The 17720-nt window shown below is 34.4% G+C and overlaps 1 protein-coding gene and 1 long non-coding RNA gene across 4 annotated transcripts; both read left to right on the top strand.

Moving 5' to 3' along the window:
- Nucleotides 1-3593: 3593 nt before the first annotated feature.
- LOC128556823 (uncharacterized) lies at nt 3594-5970 on the top strand. 3 transcript variants are annotated; one of them, XR_008370848.1, is made up of 3 exons: nt 3594-3704; nt 4164-4273; nt 5909-5970. It is a non-coding gene; the product is annotated as an uncharacterized LOC128556823 (long non-coding RNA). The 3 variants fall into 3 exon arrangements; XR_008370849.1 differs by lacking the exon at nt 3594-3704 and adding an exon at nt 3871-3889; XR_008370847.1 differs by lacking the exon at nt 3594-3704 and adding an exon at nt 3877-3904.
- Nucleotides 5971-10012: 4042 nt separating this feature from the next.
- LOC123558095 (putative tyrosinase-like protein tyr-3) lies at nt 10013-15792 on the top strand. The gene is made up of 5 exons (XM_045349972.2): nt 10013-10063; nt 10449-10712; nt 14071-14208; nt 14527-14630; nt 15009-15792. The coding sequence occupies exons 1-5, from the start codon at nt 10013-10015 to the stop codon at nt 15790-15792; spliced, it is 1341 nt and encodes a 446-aa protein (XP_045205907.2).
- The last annotated feature ends 1928 nt before the right edge of the window (nt 15793-17720 follow it).

The following is a 17720-nucleotide window of genomic DNA, read 5'->3' as shown; positions in this document are numbered from 1 at the left end:
CCGTCTCTGTCATCGATAATCAACAAATCCTGCTGACTTCTGTACAATGTGTAGATGTTTATACATGTACACATAACAAACGTTTAATGTCACTATTCTTGCTTAAAACTTCACACAAAAGCTAAATGTATTATTTTTATAGGTGCTGATTTTATGATTCCGGTACAATTTTTATTGACCATTGTTGTGTTTCTTAGAATATCCATTACCGGGGCACGCATATCGACAAGACAACTAAAAGCATGTATTCAATGTTTTAATCGTTTACTCTTATTTCTCGTTTTTTACAAACATGACATTAACGATATTTTGTATCTCGTTTAAATATTCGGTAAACAGGGACACAAGTTTGCAAATAACATTTTGTACGAATTATTTTGAGTATGATATCGAACTGACAAGCTCCCAGAATTTATAAGCATTTTGTGGGAAATAGAAACATACCGGTCAATACTTCCTATAATTAAACAATCGCAAAAGTGGATGTTAACTTTTAAATAAGAGAACTACAATTCTTTAAATACAACCAGCTGAATTTACTCCTTTTCGCTTCTTTCAATTTCTTTTTTCGAAACATTAAATTCTTACGCCGCCATTTTTAACTAGCATGCGATAGGAACATGCCGATTTCGATAGAATGCAAAGTGGTATATACTGAAACGCGGTAGAGTAAAAGTAAACACGTTGCTACTGAGAAAAGGCACTAGGAAAGGAAAAAAGATTAGCACTATTTATATTTGGACTACTTGTGGAGGCTTACATTTGGTTTGGTTGTGATCAGCCTCAAGACCCAAACCTCAAAATCAAAATGGCGGCCAAAATTCAAGATGGCCGCCGCATGGCTACCAAGTTTTATGACAATGACACAATTTTTATAAAAAGTGTGTTAGAATATGGAAAGTGAGGTTTTTTTATTTAATGTTTTAGCATTCAACAATATTGCAAAAGTGTTTATACCCAAATAAGGCCAGGCCATAGATTTCAATTTCGTAAAAGGTGATAGTGATTTCTATAGCATCTTTAAAATCTTACTTTTGGAACTGCAGTTAATTAATTGAGGAATAAGTTTGGATATTTCAGACATTATATAAATACATTTTGAATGTGTGTTTGTATTTTCCTATTCAGCATAATTACACATCTGGGAATAAGCCTGTAGCTAACATAACTGTTAAATGTAATTTAAAGGTGATGCGTGGATTAATTGTTATGACTATTATCAGGGGATCTCCACCTCAATTGACTCTTGACTGGTGGCTTGGTTTTCCCCAAATTGAATAACCTAACTAATTATGCTTATTTTGTCTATTGAGGATTATATAGTATTGTCCGTAACTATTGACCTGGCACTCAAGAATATTCCGTATGCTTCCGTAAATAAATTTTTGGTGCCCAAACTTTAATAAAAATATAAATATTGAAAACCAAATAAAATATAAACATTTCTTTATCACCAGGTCGTACATGCAGATATAGTTATGCTGATAAAACGTTCAGCTACCAATCTCGGGACTGTGGGTTCGAGACACCTGTTTGACCATATCATTTTTTTTTAATTTCATCTGTAACCTTAGAATGCAGGAAAATTGTCACACGTATCGTGATTTATTGTTCATTTATTAAAAGAAATGCACAAGTATTCGACATTTTTCTACGTACAAGTTATTACCAAAAGTGTTAGATATATTTAATAAAATGTTGTAAGAATAAAACAGTATTATATCGAATTAATGAAAACAGTCTGAATTGAATTCGAACCCATGGTAACGTGCGTGAAAGTCGGAGAACTTACCACTACGCCACTGTGCCATTAGTAAACTATGCAGGTTAATTGTGTCAATTTAGATATTTTCAGGTTACAAATACCGCGTAAAATAATGAAAACGCCCAAAAATATTGGCGAAGATAAATGAGTGCCACCTGTCAATACTTACGGACAATAACTTTCAATTGGCAGCAATCAAGTGTAGAATCAGGCTTCTAACTACATGTTATTCCCGTCCCGGGATCTGGGATAGTATGATGCGAGGAAGTGAGAAATAAATTTTGTAGTTTAGGTTATACACATACTGAATATTTTTGTAAGACTGCTTTTATATTGTTCTAAGTATGTGAAAAAAAATCCTACAAAGTTTTGTCAAACAGGCTCAAGAGCATCTTTTTGCGTTAAATATATCAACAAGTAAAATTTTGATGCAGAGCATCAAATCGCCGGAGAACTTAATTTACAATAAGGTAAAAAATCACGAAATTTAATGATATACTCCGTATCGACAAAATTTATCACGTGATCCGAAACAGGTAAAAGCCATTGAGTGTGTTTATATACATACCACATGTACACATTGCAAAGATTAACTAGTATTATCTTTAATAAATAACACACGAAAATTTAATTAAATTTCAATTGTTTAAATGAAAGTACGACGTTTGATTCTTTTAGACAATGTATGTAGTTATTCTTTTTTTTTTTCATCTGACTTCGACATTTTGGTTTTAGAAGAAATTTATTGTCTGTTTTACAAACAAATGCATTGTGTGCATGACTTTCAATAAAACATAAAAAATGTATCCTTTTTCAAAGACCCTGTTTTATTTCCTCTTTCTTTTATGTAATCACCAATATTTTAGAATTCCATTTAATTTTTACTCCAATTCAAAGAACTACTAGAGCCCATTTCTGAAATTATCTGTAGAATGATTCTGTGTAGGTTGAGGGTCTAATTGTTACCTGGAGGCCGCAGGTATATTGGAATGCAACAAGTAGTAAAGCACATGGAGACTGGGTGATTTCACGTGATATTTTACCGATATGCGATTGGCTTATCGCATTTATGGAACGCCGTTATTGCAATAAAGCTGGCACTCTGTATGATATATATAGAGAAAGTCTTGTGACCTGAATTCTTCATTCATTATTTCATATAATTTATTCAAACTTTCAGCAGTGATCAATATTGATACCTAATTGTGCATAAGGGATTTTTTAGATTCCTCTTTGTTTAATTTCATGGATTATGGTCTTGAGTTTTTTTGTTGTTTTTTTTGCTCTATATGTCAATTAAGTCCAGGTGAAGGCATGAAGCACATTTGTGATAGCTCTAGTAAAGTAGTTCAATAGCCAAGGAATGTGGCCAGTTGAGCTAAAAGTTATGTCATACATGAAAGGAAAATACAGTTACTTTTGCTCAAAACAATAACTTTCAGAATTAAGAAATATATATTTCATACTTCTACTTGTACAACATGTAGAATGGAGTTATGTGGCCAGTTGAGCTAAAAGTTATGTCATACATGAAAGGAAAATACAGTTACTTTTGCTCAAAACAATAACTTTCAGAATTAAGAAATATATATTTCATACGTCTACTTGTACAACATGTAGAATGGAGTTATTTTTCCTATGTAAAGCGTAATGGTATGATAAAAAAAAAAACAAGTACGATATTCACTCATAAGTTACTTTTTAGCCTGGTATAACTTCTGGCCGCAGGAAATCTTTCGACTTGTTTATTTATTAGCAAGTGATAAGAAATAGATTAACTGCGGCATTGTAAAGGCATTCTCTCTGCAGTGTAGTGAGAATGTTTAGGTAGCAGTTGGTAGTTTCCAGCCACAGATTCGAATTGGCCAGGGTCAAAATCTGTCATTAGAGATAAAACCTTGAAGTGAAGGCAGTTTTGATGTTTGAAATATTTGTTGATGTGAGTTTGTGATTAACAAGTTTAAGAATGGTATGTTGCAGAAATTCTGGCAGATGCGAATGTAAGCTTGATGGCATCATTTTCATATAACTGCTTGAAATGCATATATGCCACTATCAGCATTGAGCGTCTCGTGAACTGTCAAATGTCATATAGGCCCTACACAGTTGAAAATAGTGAAAAAAGTAATCGGTTGACAGGTATTTTTGTCCAGCTCTGCAAGTAATACTTGAAACTGAGTACAGAATGCAAGTGGCCATTTGTCTCTATCCATTCCCCTAACATTTTAAGGCCAGTTGGAGATATGGCTAATTTGGGCTGAAATGTCATGTATTTTCGCGGGCTGAAATTATCTTTCAGGTGGCTTGTGGATTTAAAAATCTATGCTTTGTATGAAGTTTACTATGTATTTTATTTCTTTTTCAAGTAAGATGTAAACCGGTATCTTTTTATTTTCAGGTCTGCATCTCGTAAGATATCGGAAGCCGTCTGACTTGGCCACATCGCTCGGAAGTCTGAAGTACTAGAAAAAACCGCCATCTGCTACCTTAAGACATTTGTCAATTTTTGTAAGTACTATTTCATGCTTTCTTTTGTGTTGTTCAAGCTCTCCAGTATGTGTTATTTAAAAATCCGAGCTGAATGGATTCATAACATAGACAGATGTTGTTTGATATGGTAGAAGTTAAGGGGAGGTAACTCTGATTTTACCGGGTAAGTAAATCTTATTTTTGTTTGTAGTGTAGGGTTTTCTTAAAATTTCTAGCGGGAAACACATTTCTTTTGTAGTTTATATCAAATTTAAAGGAAGAAGGACTATTTAAAGGAAATATAGGTGCAACTTTTTGGCATTTTGTAAACACATGGCTGTTTCACAAGGCTCGGAACTGGATTCTGTGGTGTATTTCTTTCGAAGATATTTCTCGAGTGGCAGGTATGATTTTAGTTCTTACAAATTTCTATTGTGGCTTTATCGGTGTCAGGACATGACGACAGAAGAAAAGTGTAGAGAGTGGATACATCTTGGGTGCATTTAAGGTCCTGGAGTGAGGGAACATTTGCAGATATTTGTTTTTAATTAAGAGAAGATACGGTTTCTCGGAGATGTACTGGGAGATCGCTCGAATTCGTTAAAATAGGTAAGTTTGGCAACAACAACAACAACAACAACAACAAAAACAACAACAACAACAAAAGTGCATTGTAAAATATTTATTTAAAGCTATTTTATACTTACTGTATGTAAGGTAATATGAAAAAGTACTTGTAAACAGGGGCGGCTTTTCCTGAGCTTGCGGATTTGAAGTACAGTTAGTCTTGGGTAAGTAAGCTGTGCTGCTTTTAATTCTGTTCCTCAAGTATGCAGGGCTGTGCACAATGCTAATACAGTACATTTATGGCCATCATGTAATAGTAGGTAAGTCTTTTTTTAATGTCAGAAAGATAGATGCAGTAAGAAATATGTGTGTAAAATGGGGCCAAATCCACATATTGTAGACATTGTTTGGACATGTGCAATTTGCAAGAAGAACAAAGCATTGTTTAAATATTGGTAAGATTTTATTTGTCATAGATCATTTTCTTAGAATCAGGTGCCAGACAGTCCATGGAGATGCATGTCTTGGTCCTTAAGGTAGCAGTTGGTAGTTTCCAGCCACAGATTCGAATTGGCCAGGGTCAAAATCTGTCATTAGAGATAAAACCTTGAAGTGAAGGCAGTTTTGATGTTTGAAATATTTGTTGATGTGAGTTTGTGATTAACAAGTTTAAGAATGGTATGTTGCAGAAATTCTGGCAGATGCGAATGTAAGCTTGATGGCATCATTTTCATATAACTGCTTGAAATGCATATATGCCACTATCAGCATTGAGCGTCTCGTGAACTGTCAAATGTCATATAGGCCCTACACAGTTGAAAATAGTGAAAAAAGTAATCGGTTGACAGGTATTTTTGTCCAGCTCTGCAAGTAATACTTGAAACTGAGTACAGAATGCAAGTGGCCATTTGTCTCTATCCATTCCCCTAACATTTTAAGGCCAGTTGGAGATATGGCTAATTTGGGCTGAAATGTCATGTATTTTCGCGGGCTGAAATTATCTTTCAGGTGGCTTGTGGATTTAAAAATCTATGCTTTGTATGAAGTTTACTATGTATTTTATTTCTTTTTCAAGTAAGATGTAAACCGGTATCTTTTTATTTTCAGGTCTGCATCTCGTAAGATATCGGAAGCCGTCTGACTTGGCCACATCGCTCGGAAGTCTGAAGTACTAGAAAAAACCGCCATCTGCTACCTTACCTGTTTCAGATCACGTGATAGGGCTATTGATACGATGTATAGGTTTAAGTTCTTTATGCATTTTACCTATTTTCCTAAAAAGCTATCTTTTGAAAATAATAAAAATCTTATGCAATTTTCAGCTCCTAATTCCTTTATGTAAGCCTTTCATTAACTGCCTTATTTTTCTTTTATTTACAATATCATTTTTTCATTGTTACATTTTAATAACTTCTCCTACCAGCTGCAGAATCCTAAAGTGTATCAAATATAGGCGCCACCGGCGACTAATAAGAAATAACTTGAACACAATGATAAATATTTTTGTAATATATGACATAACAACAAATTACATATCAAAAATCTTGTACATGCACATACTAATCAAGAATAAAGATTACGTTGCTTCACATATCAACAACTACTTCTCTTTCATAGTTTGCAATAACAAATAAGTTCTCCACTGGCAATGAAGATGGGCAAAAAAAGATGAAAAGCTTGAAGAGCACACTCTGAATTACAATGAATTAAAATTTACAATGGCGGTAATTGGTGTATTGGAATGTGAGATGTGTTGTGGATGAGGGCTTGATGAGTAAGAAACAATACTGAGAAACACAGTCAAGAAAAAGTAAAAACTATGTCAAAGTAAAAAAAAAAGGACTCATCTAGAAAAAAACTTTAATAACTGAAACAAAGATGGGAGGGAGTTGTGAAGGGACACTTAGAGACTAAGTGAAAACCATTACTTCCTTCAGGACAGACAGATGAACAGACAAATGCCGGCGCCGGTGGTGGGGTGGGGGACGGTTTCAGCTCTGTAATAGCTCTTGTGACTTTGTCACAGGAATAAAAAGAAAACTTAGATGCACCATTAATTTTTATTACCCACCCATAAATTGAACATCAGCTTGATTAAACCAAACATTCATTAAAAGTTTAACTGAACAGTTAAGAGGTCAGCTAAGGATAGTAGGGACACAGCCTGTAATTACAATTCCCAAAGAGATGCATTCACTGCATGCAAATATTCAGCTATATTGCAGCAGGTAAACTTATTAATGAAATTACCCATTAGTATTAAAACTAAGTGTTATGGTTGACTTTAAATAATTTGATTACAGAAAAAAAACCGGTAGTTATCATTTAGTTACACCATTTTCTTCAGTGCAAATCCGTATTTCAAATATGATGAATGATGGCTAATCAATGATTCTCCAGAGGACTGGTTTCTCATTATGTTTGACCTGCAGCAAGTAAACAATACAGGTTAAAACTGCCTGCTACTGTAATTGTATATTTAGATTTTATGCCATTCATTTCTATATGTACAATAAAGCCAGGCCCGGTCCAGTCGAAAATTGGGCTCATCGGCCCAGGCCAGGCCAGAGGAGATTAGAACATGCCTCGAAAATCAGATCATTGCAGTCTGGCTGGTAGTTCTCCAAGGTATTTCCCTTATAACTGGTCACTTATAACTCATGATGTTGTCAGCAAAACTAATACATTTTAATAGCTGCCAGATTTTGGCAGACATTTTCATTCAAAACAATCGGCATTCATTTCCAAGGTCAAGTTTTAACCTGTTGTATTTCACTACAGTAGATTAATTATTTTATTTGAACCCAAGTTAATATCCAGAATTATTGGAATTTAAGACAGAATTAGAAAAAGTATCTGAACACTCATTATTTCCGTTTTCCAACAGAACAGAACATTTTATCTACAGAATTCATGAACATAAAATTTCATTGTCATATCTACAGACAGATCTACAAACATGCGTGGAACAAGAGTGTCCACATAGTGTATACAATGCAAAATGAAATGAAATGTATTTAATGTTATATTTTTTCTCATTATTCTCGCCTGAATTATTGGAATAACTATAATTATAACCCACAGAATGTTTGTAATGATTATTTATATGAATGTAGCAGACGTGAAAAACCCACAATGAAACACAATACAGGGACAAGGAATAGAACCCACATCCTCTTACGCTCAAGGTGAGCACTCTACCATGTTGCCATAAAAGCTAGCTCAATGGCAAGGACTTAGGAATGCCACTAATCATATGTATACTATTTACAAGGCAACTACATGTATATAAGGGAGCCTACTACATTCATCCCTTCTTAAACAAGAAATCTCCGGGAGCTTTTATAGCTAGAAAGAGCACAGGTGTTTTTTACATACGCCACGGCACCACTGTAGCAGATGTGAACAATCCACAAAGAAACATATAACGCCAGGACAGGGATTTGAACCCACATTCACAAGGCAAGCACTTTACCTCGCCATAAGGTTGGCTCAATGCTTATTATTTGCAAGGCAACTATACATGTATAAAGGAGCCTACTACATGAATAATACCACCTGCTTCAAAATCAGGAATGAAAGAAATTAATGGGATTATTGGATGAAGCCAAACCAGTGCTCCTGAACTGTTAAATGAAGGAGAACAAAAGTTCTCGTTTTCCCATATTTCCCATACAACCAAGCAAAAGAATATGGTTTGATAGAGTCTGGTTATAGGTGGTAATGAAATGTGCAACATCCTCACCCAGCAGCACCGGTTTAAGGGGAATAGTAGTATACATCCATATTGAATAGACTCTATGGTAACAACACTGAGTCCTTTGTAAACACTACATTATACTAAGTACTGTAATATATGTTAAAATGAATACTTTTCGGAACATTCAGATAGGCTCTTAATGGCTTAGGAAGATATTGAAACTTATAAAAAACAATTTTGAAATACGAATAACTAAAAGTATATGTACAGTTTGAGGTAGCCATGTTCTTAAGAACCATGGGATGCAAACAATTGATTAAAGTTATTACCAACAGTTACTCATTTTTTATATATTTGTTTATAAATTGGCTCACTTTTAAGAATTGTTTGTTGCTTCATAAATTAATCTTTATATAAACTTCAAAATAAATTACAAAAGGAGCTATAAGAAAAGTATGTCCTTTCTTTGTCAAAAGTCATAACCATAGGAAGACGCTTGTAACATTCACAGGGAAATGTTACAATATATGTATAAAACGCGTAACTCTATTAAACACATATATGGAATGAACTAACAACACTGAGTACAAGCACGGGGAGTTGTTTTAAGACCGCTAAACAACACTTAAAGACTGCCGTTATGATAGTTTATTAGAATGCAGTCCGCTTGGTTTTTTGTGTGAGATGAAAGAAAAAAATGAAACTCAGTTTTTCTTTCCGCATATTTTTCTTCATTTGAGCACCTTTTTCATTTATGATGGCGGCGGATTATGGAGGAAAATATCTCCGTTGAATGATCAATTCCTATTGGTCACTTTTCAATAAGCTAATTGTTTATTATGTTACACTGTGTTTCGTCGCCAGCTTCAAATTTGTAGTGAAAGGAGAAGCTGGAAGCCATGGACGTCCTGTGCTGGAACTGTTAAGAGTTTTAGCTAGTTTTCAAAGCAAAATTTAATCATTATACCGTATCGCCAAAGCAAGCGGGCAAATATCAACGAAACCATTAGATGTTCAATAAGTATAAAATCTGAGAGTGAATCTTTGCAGCCATTTTGAATTTGGAAAACTGTCAGTTGAGCTACATTTAGTTTTAAAATGATATAAAGGCACTACATTTTACATTTATCAAGTTAATTCAGTAAGATTTTCAACAAAAGATTAAATATGGGCAAATTATTTTAGATTTTTGAAAATAAGAAATAAATATTTCTTTGTCAAAACCCATTTTGCCTACTTCCAACATAAAATTTTACTTAGATAATCTGGCGGCTATCTTGGCGGCCATTTTGAATTTCAGACGACATGTTGATTTTGGCGCTTTGGTCTCGATCGAAAATTTAGCGTATGGTGTCAAACAATAAACATGCAAAGTGATTTGCTTGTAGAATTATCTGAACGATTTTTTGTAATATCTATCTAACTTTTAGGCTACAAAAATAATGTTTGGATATAGGGAAATTTAGTTTAGGTCCGTTCAGCAAGAGTTATAAACGAAACTAACTATTATTATGTCACAGATTTCTTTCTCGAACGAAGTAGCTATGTTACGCTTCGAAAAGGTAGCAACACAATTTCAGTAGTTACTACCGAAATTTGCCCCGTTGTTCACAATGTAGATAGGCAGTTACTACCAAAATTCGGCCGTAAGACACAACGCAATTCGGTTGTATTAGATATGTACACAACAACCGCGAAATGATTTTACTGATAATCTGCATTTTAAACATGATAATTATTTTGTGAATTTTTATCTGGAAACGTAAACATACTTTTTAATACATTGTTTTCTTTAATCTGTATAACAAGGACACATAATGATAAAATGAAATTTGACTCCTGTATCTCTTTCAGCAATTTACCATTGAAAGTTGTGATTGAACAATATTCACCATTCTTTAGAAAGTTTGGTTTTACAACCAACTATTTATGTTACTTTTTGTACAGGGCTGGCTTTTGCTGATCCCACTCACACTTGCTTTGTCGACGATTCATTGCCAGATATTTGAGGGCGACATTGAAACAGAACTGAAAGAGTGCGTCCAGCTGAATCAGAATAAAACTAGCGACCGCAGCGCTGTGTACGCTTCGACTGAAGACATATATACCCACTGTCTACAGCTATTCCTATGGAAATCAGAAATTGTTCAGTGGAAAGGTTTCAACATCACAGAAAAAGACAGAGATTTTATCAATTCTCTCATAGGATCGGTAATTATATAGCATGTTATTTTCATGAGCATGATATTTTTATCGCTGTTAGATCCACCTACTGCTGTTATTTTGTCCATTTTTCTTGAAGCATTTGATGGAAATACTGATACTATAAAAGAACTAAATTTGCAATAGAAACACTTTCATTTTTACGATTAAATTCAATTCATTTTATAATTGTCCCCCGCCTTTTCCGAAGAAAAAGAAAGGAAGGGAAAGGGGATAAAAGTCCATTTTGAAAGGATATTTCCCATTTTAGATTTCAGCCTGTTTGGTCACCAACAAATTCATAATTCTAATTTTGTTTTTATAATTAAACGGATTTTGTGGCGATTTGCCCCAGAGTGAACAATACGGTTCAGATTCTCTTAATACCATATGCCTACTAGCAACAGTAAACAATCGCCCCCGAAATAGTCCTAACATCTCCGCAGAACAGTAATAACATGCATGGCATATAAATTTGTATAGCTGTCCAGAATGCATAGAATACTATAATTTCTACGTGATTCTGTAAATGATTATGTCATGCAGCTATCTGTTATCCTTTCAGATAGAAAATATTACATAATGAAGGTAAATTAATTCGCCCTTTATGAATGAAATATCCGTATGAATGGAACTTTTTCGTCTTTGGTAATGTTAAACGCAATGACATAATACACACACTGTGTAATATGCAGAGATAAACCTAATAAATCATGCGAAATATAAGACGTATTTAACAAAAATATACAACACATTGAATTAACATTTTATCGAAACACTTAGATAATGTGTATGTTGTTTAAATGGAAACGGGATTCCAGCGACCACTTCGTTATAGCTTATGACCTCGGTCTATAAATAGCTCATCAAACAAACACTGGTTCCGAGCACAGTTTCATTCATAACAAATGTCGATATGAATGATACTGCGCATTATTAATTATATGTTTAATAAAAGTATTACTTTTACTAAGTATGATTTTGCATATAATACAATAAATAATGAACACAAAATATGAATAATATAAAAAGGAAGCATAAGTTTTAAAAATAAATTCTTGCAGATCAGTTGCTATAAGTTCTAGAGGACGTAAGCGCTGCGTGGAATTGCCAAAGTAACGCGAGAAGAAACATATGACCACATTCTATGATTTGTATACCGAAACAGCGTACATGTTATATTTTGCTACATTTACAATAGAAACTATAATATTATTTGATTTAAAGGCATTTTTTTGGCAATTATAATACTAAACAAATTCATTTTAAAAACACTCTGACGAATGCTGAAAGTAATATTGTAAAAACTGCTTTGTCTTCAATTTGCTTAAGTGAGTGGGGGGCGGGGAGGGGTAGATGTATTTGTTTAAACACTGGTTTTCAACTGTATTTCAGGTTATATTAAAATAGTGGACCCGTAATGGTAATGTTTAATAATTGCATTAACTTGATACAGTCTTTAAGTTAACATTGTTTCGGGCTGTGTCGCATTTTTTAAACAACTTTTACCGTGTCGTTTTTTTGTGTGTGTGTGTGTGTTTTTTTTTTTTTTTTGTATAATTTATCTTATTTCCTCAAGCTCAAACAGATACAAATTTCAAAGTGATAACCACTGCGCAAAACGATTGCAGAGAATTCATTTTACCAAAAACTTTGCTAAAAGAAACCTCAAAGTATTGCGTAACAATTATAATACACAAAATAAAACTGTCGATAACAATATTTCTGGGGAGCCTCAAGTAAAAGGATTTAATCGGACAGAAATTAAGCTCCAACACTGAAAAATTATGGCCTTGCTCTCTGCATTCAAAAATAACTATACGGCAGAAGTAAAACCTACCTACATTTCTTCAACAATATATAAACTAAAAAATAAATGCAAAATAAAGAACTTTTACCACATGTAACTCAGTATTTTCAAAGATGTCTAAACCTTCACCCTTCTGTATCAGAGGTTAAATTCACTTTAAACAGAAAGAAATGGCTAATCAAATGAAAAATGTCCGCTTTTGTACAACAAATCAATAATAGTAAGTCTTGAAAAACAGTTTATCTTACTAGATAAAAGAAATATAATGAAAAAAAGTTTGGTCCTAGTGAGGCTTGAACCTACGCTCTCCTGAAAAATTAGTCAAAGTAGGCTTCAAAAAAAGAGGTACACTATTACGGGTCCGTCAATTTTCCTAACCATCGTATTAGGGAAGGAACAGGACTAGACCATACTCATTAACAGTCCGGTTTGTAGCGGGTTCGAACCCAAAATTTCCCTCAGACCGACAAGAAAATCGCCCCATCAGTACTTCAGTGCTTTGATTATAAAAACGATCAGGATATCTGATATAGCACGAGAGCAAACGCTTCGGAAGGGAAATATTATTAAAGGAAGAAATACCTTTCTTTTTCTATTTTCGTTGACCAGAATTTAAAACAGATATATTCTTATGAAATAAACAAACAAACAGAAGAAAAATACGTTTAGCCATAATGAATAAAACTAAAATTCTGCAAGGTGTTGATAAACAGTATACGTGTATTAGGAAGTAGCTTATTCAATTTTGCTCAAAGGGATGATCCTTCGTAAGCTACAATATGTCGACAAATCTTCCTGTCACATACATCAAAACATACCAAACGCTTTCTTTGTTCCGTTTTTTAATTGTAATAAAGTCAGTACAGTACCATTCCATTTGTAATTAAACCCCGCCTTTTTCGAAGACAAAATTGGGGACATAGAAATTGGCTGCGTCTGTCTGTCCTTCCGTAACACTTCGTGGTCGGTCCAAAACTCTGCAATTTATCATGGAATTTTAAAATTACTTTGCACAAATGCTCCCTTTAACGAGACGACGTGTTGTGCACAAGACCTAGAACCCTAGCTCAAAGGTTTCACTTGGAGGTCAAAGATTAAGAGGGTCTGTTTCATGTCCGGTCCAAAACTCTGCTATTTATCAAGGGATTTTAAAAGTGCTTGGCATAAATGCATAAAGAAGACAATATGTTGCGTGTAAGACCCAGGCCCCTATCTTAAAGGTTAAGGTCCCACTAAGAGGTCAAAGATGATAATTCTTCTTGATAAGTCTGTTGTTGTTGTTTTTGCCTAGTCTGGTCAGTAACTTTACTTTGCAAGAATGAATATTCAAGTAAACAGTCACCTTATTAACTAAATGATATGCCACATATAAGACCCAGACATAGGGCATCTTTGTCAAGGTCGATGTCACAGGCATCCGAGTCATCTTTCTTTTCTTGTTGGTTTTTATAATTATTTTCAGTTTATATGATAAAGCATAATAAATCTTCATGGTGTTTTTTTAAAACTAAAGGAGGAAAGTAAGAGGTCATGATATTATCGTTTTGAATTTTTTAGTTCGTTCGAAGTGGTCGGACAAAGAGGCAGACGAACCAAGCGTATCCACAGACAGGTTTTAGAATTCGGCGAGAATACAGAATGCTTTCTGTTGAGGAACGAACTGCCTTCCATTCTGCTATTAATCAAATGAAAATGGTAAGAACTATAAAAGTCTAAGCGAACAATCGTTGCCATGTAAACACTGAACTGGTAAATATTGAATGATTTCATGCGCCCGTTCCATATACTCTAAATAGATTTCCGCACTAACATTGCTTCGGCACCAACCCTTTTTTGACACTACTGGTAAATGATTATGACTAAAATGATTTTTCTCTTAGTCTATTTTTATATGTCTCGGAAACAGTATTCTTAAGGGAAAGTAAACATACAGAACAAATATATTATAAATGAATTCAATGATCAATGTTTAACAAATATTTGAGTTTTTAATGAAAGCCTTTCTTATTCAAGACAGGACAGTACGACGTTTTTGCTAATCTACACCAAGGTGCGATTTTAAACTTAATACATGGTGGACCGAACTTCTTTGGCTGGCACAGGGTCTATATTGCCTTGTAAGTACTTTTCAGCTTGTCGTTAAATTTTGAGTATGATCTTGTTTGGTTTTAACAACCTTCTCACTGAGATTTGCTTTATTTACTTATTGTAATGTGAACCATTTTACAGGCCAAACTGAATTTTTACGGCTTGATAAAGTCCCCCGTTCTACGAACTATACTATTTACCCATAAACTAAAAATGTTTTGTTTTCAAACTGAAAAAGTTTTTTAATAACATGCTAGTATCAAGATCTTATTACAATTGGGAGTAGAAATTCTTTCCTGGTAATTATTTTAATGTAAATTTGGTCTTGAAATGTACGCCTTAAATATAGGACACTTTCGATGCTTTATTCAATTTGTGTTATCATGCCAGAAAAAATTATTTTTCAGGATGGAAGAAGCATTACGTCGTATTGATCCCAGTTTATCATTGCCATATTGGGATTCAACGCTTGACTTTGACATGGTGAATCCGGATAATTCAATAATCTGGTCATCACAGTTTCTTGGAAATGGCGGCGGAGTAGTCGCAACTGGACCTTTCGCCAATTGGGCCACCCCGATTGGTCAGTTAACACGAAATATATCTCGTGCAGGCATTCTCTTTCGGAAAGAGGATATTAGTGCAATAATGACTCGTTGTAGAATAAGTGATATATCAGAACCAACTGCGCTGGATCAGTTTAACCTGGAGCTTGCCCATGGTGGGCCGCACATATGGGTAGGTGGCCAAATGTCCGGTTTAAATACAGCAGCACATGACCCAGCGTTCTTTCTTCATCATGCTTTCATAGATTATATTTGGGACATGTTCCGTTGGAATCAAATTCAGGTTTGTGGAATTAATCCTTTGACAGATTATCAGACAACACTGGGCGTCCGTGCAGCGCAACCAATGGCTGCTTTCCCTGCATATAGGAATATCGTTGGATATAGTTTCGATTGGAGTAATCACTGGTACGCATACGAACGTTCGCCTACCTGTTCTTGGTCGAGGCCATTTTGTGGGACTCCATATTTACGTTGTGACATTACAAGACAACGCTGTGTGTCGGTTGAACGGACTGAAGAGGAATTTCCAACACGAAGGACTGGCACACCAACATTACGTATTGGCCCTCGCTTTAGGTCACCGCCTACCGACCCAAGAATTCTGAATGCTCGGAAAAAATAGACCGGCAGATGATTCCGACGAGCTGTCAATCAGGTAGAAGAAAAGAATGCGTAGAATACAGAAATTCCAAAACCGAAACAGCCTCCGTTCTAAATATTTTGCTGTAAAATGTAACATTTCACTTTTCTTTTTTACGTTATTCATTTTTACAACGGACAAGGTAAGATAATTTGACTTTGATGATGGTCAGATTCTTCTCTGGACCAGATTTGATATATGTTTTCGCAACATCAGATATAGTCATAAAGCGATCACTGCAACACTAAATTCGGCAAGTCAACCTCTTTCTGTTTCCTAAATAGATAATTGAGTAAAATGGAATAAAGAAATCATGAATCTATTTCTTGAAAACATATCTAAGCATCACTTTAAGATAAAACTTATTTATACTATTACTGTTTGATATTCCCCGTTTCTAAGTCACACGTCATTATCAGATTTATAAATTTTACTTGATGTCTCAAAAACAAGGACAAGGATAGGATAGGAATAGCCACGTTACTAGAACGCCGTTTCTCCAAACAGAAACCCTACATCAGTGTATGTATGGATGTGTAGTGATTGACATCTACAAAAAAAACACATAAATAGTCGACAAGAGCAAAACAATGAACACAGTGCGGAACCTACATGTAATAGTCAGTGACAAAAAAAACCTCTTGAGCCCCCAGTCTTAATCTCCTCCTTGTTCCAAAGATCCATGACAGTGTACCCGCCTAAAAAAAGTTGAGTTGAAGCTGTTTGGTAAAATGAAAGTAAAAGAAGTTATTTCCTGGTGTCTACCTATGCAATATAAGCGTTTCACTTGTCTCAGTCACGTGACAATGGTTTCATTGCAGTATGGTCAAACCAATATTTTTTTGATTGCCTAAAGACAGACCTTCAAGACAAGGGTAGTCTCGTAGGAAGTAAAAGGCTATGTAAAATTTCTACTACACATATCCGTGTCATGTCTAAAAACATTGAAGGGAAACAAATCTTACAAGATGCTTCGCAAGATTTGAAACTCGATTATTTACCTTAACAATCAAATAAATATTCCATTATATTATTACTTCTTATTGCACATACTTTACATTTAGTGTCTAGGATGGCCCAACTTTTTATTGCACATACTTTACATTTAGTGTCTAGGATGGCCCAACTTTTTATTGCACATACTTTACATTTAGTGTCTAGGATGGCCCAACTTTTTATAAATGAAATCAATGGTTTGTAGAACATTAGTACCACTTCTCATTGATGTACACATCAGTATCCAATTACTGTAGCCATACTTTAAACACATCTGCACATAATCTGCAAGTTCATCAATTTTAAAAGACCAATTCGCCAACTGATCATAATTTTTCAATTTGTTTAGCACTATGGAATAAGACACTCGTTAAAATTTTAGTTTTAAAGAGTTATTTGTGTGGTCTGTTCCTAATATAAATGATAAAAACTGTGCGCGGTAGATCTGGTTTTATATGTTATATTTTTCCACTCGTTTGAAAATAAGTGATAACCAAACATAATGGAATACAGGTTTGCATTTTTTTTTCAAAAGGCAGTCATACATGTTTTTCATTTTGATTGTACCTTGAAAACAACAACTAAAGTCATACAAATAAAAAGGCACAAGAAAATAGTGCACACGTGCAGGAAAATAGTGAAAAGTTCAGGGAAAAAATGTACACATGCTGGAAATAGTTCAAACGAACAGGAAAATAGTGCACACGTGCAGGACATTGTGCACACGTGCAGAAAGTACAGCATGTGCGTGATGATAAATTTCTGTCACCACATGAAATTCGATAAAAAAAATACAAATTTTCTCATGCTTCAATTATCAAGTTCAGACAAATTGCATTATCATTGATGTTCTCATTTCCATAATCATATTGAATACAGGTATTTACGGAGTCATTCCTCCTGTCCTGTTTTCT

Source organism: Mercenaria mercenaria, chromosome 5 (assembly GCF_021730395.1).
Source record: "Mercenaria mercenaria strain notata chromosome 5, MADL_Memer_1, whole genome shotgun sequence".
In the NCBI taxonomy this organism is placed as follows: domain Eukaryota; kingdom Metazoa; phylum Mollusca; class Bivalvia; order Venerida; family Veneridae; genus Mercenaria; species Mercenaria mercenaria.
This window is presented reverse-complemented; position numbering and strand designations above follow the sequence as displayed.

What these genes read in the sequence shown, in the direction of transcription:
- LOC123558095 (XM_045349972.2), top strand. Translation starts at nt 10,013, where the DNA reads ATGTCACAGATTTCTTTCTCGAACGAAGTAGCTATGTTACGCTTCGAA. An exon ending in CTATTAATCAAATGAAAATG is followed by an intron (nt 14,209 to 14,526) that starts GTAAGAACTATA and finishes TTCTTATTCAAG; the next exon opens with ACAGGACAGTACGACGTTTT. An exon ending in CACAGGGTCTATATTGCCTT is followed by an intron (nt 14,631 to 15,008) that starts GTAAGTACTTTT and finishes ATTATTTTTCAG; the next exon opens with GATGGAAGAAGCATTACGTC.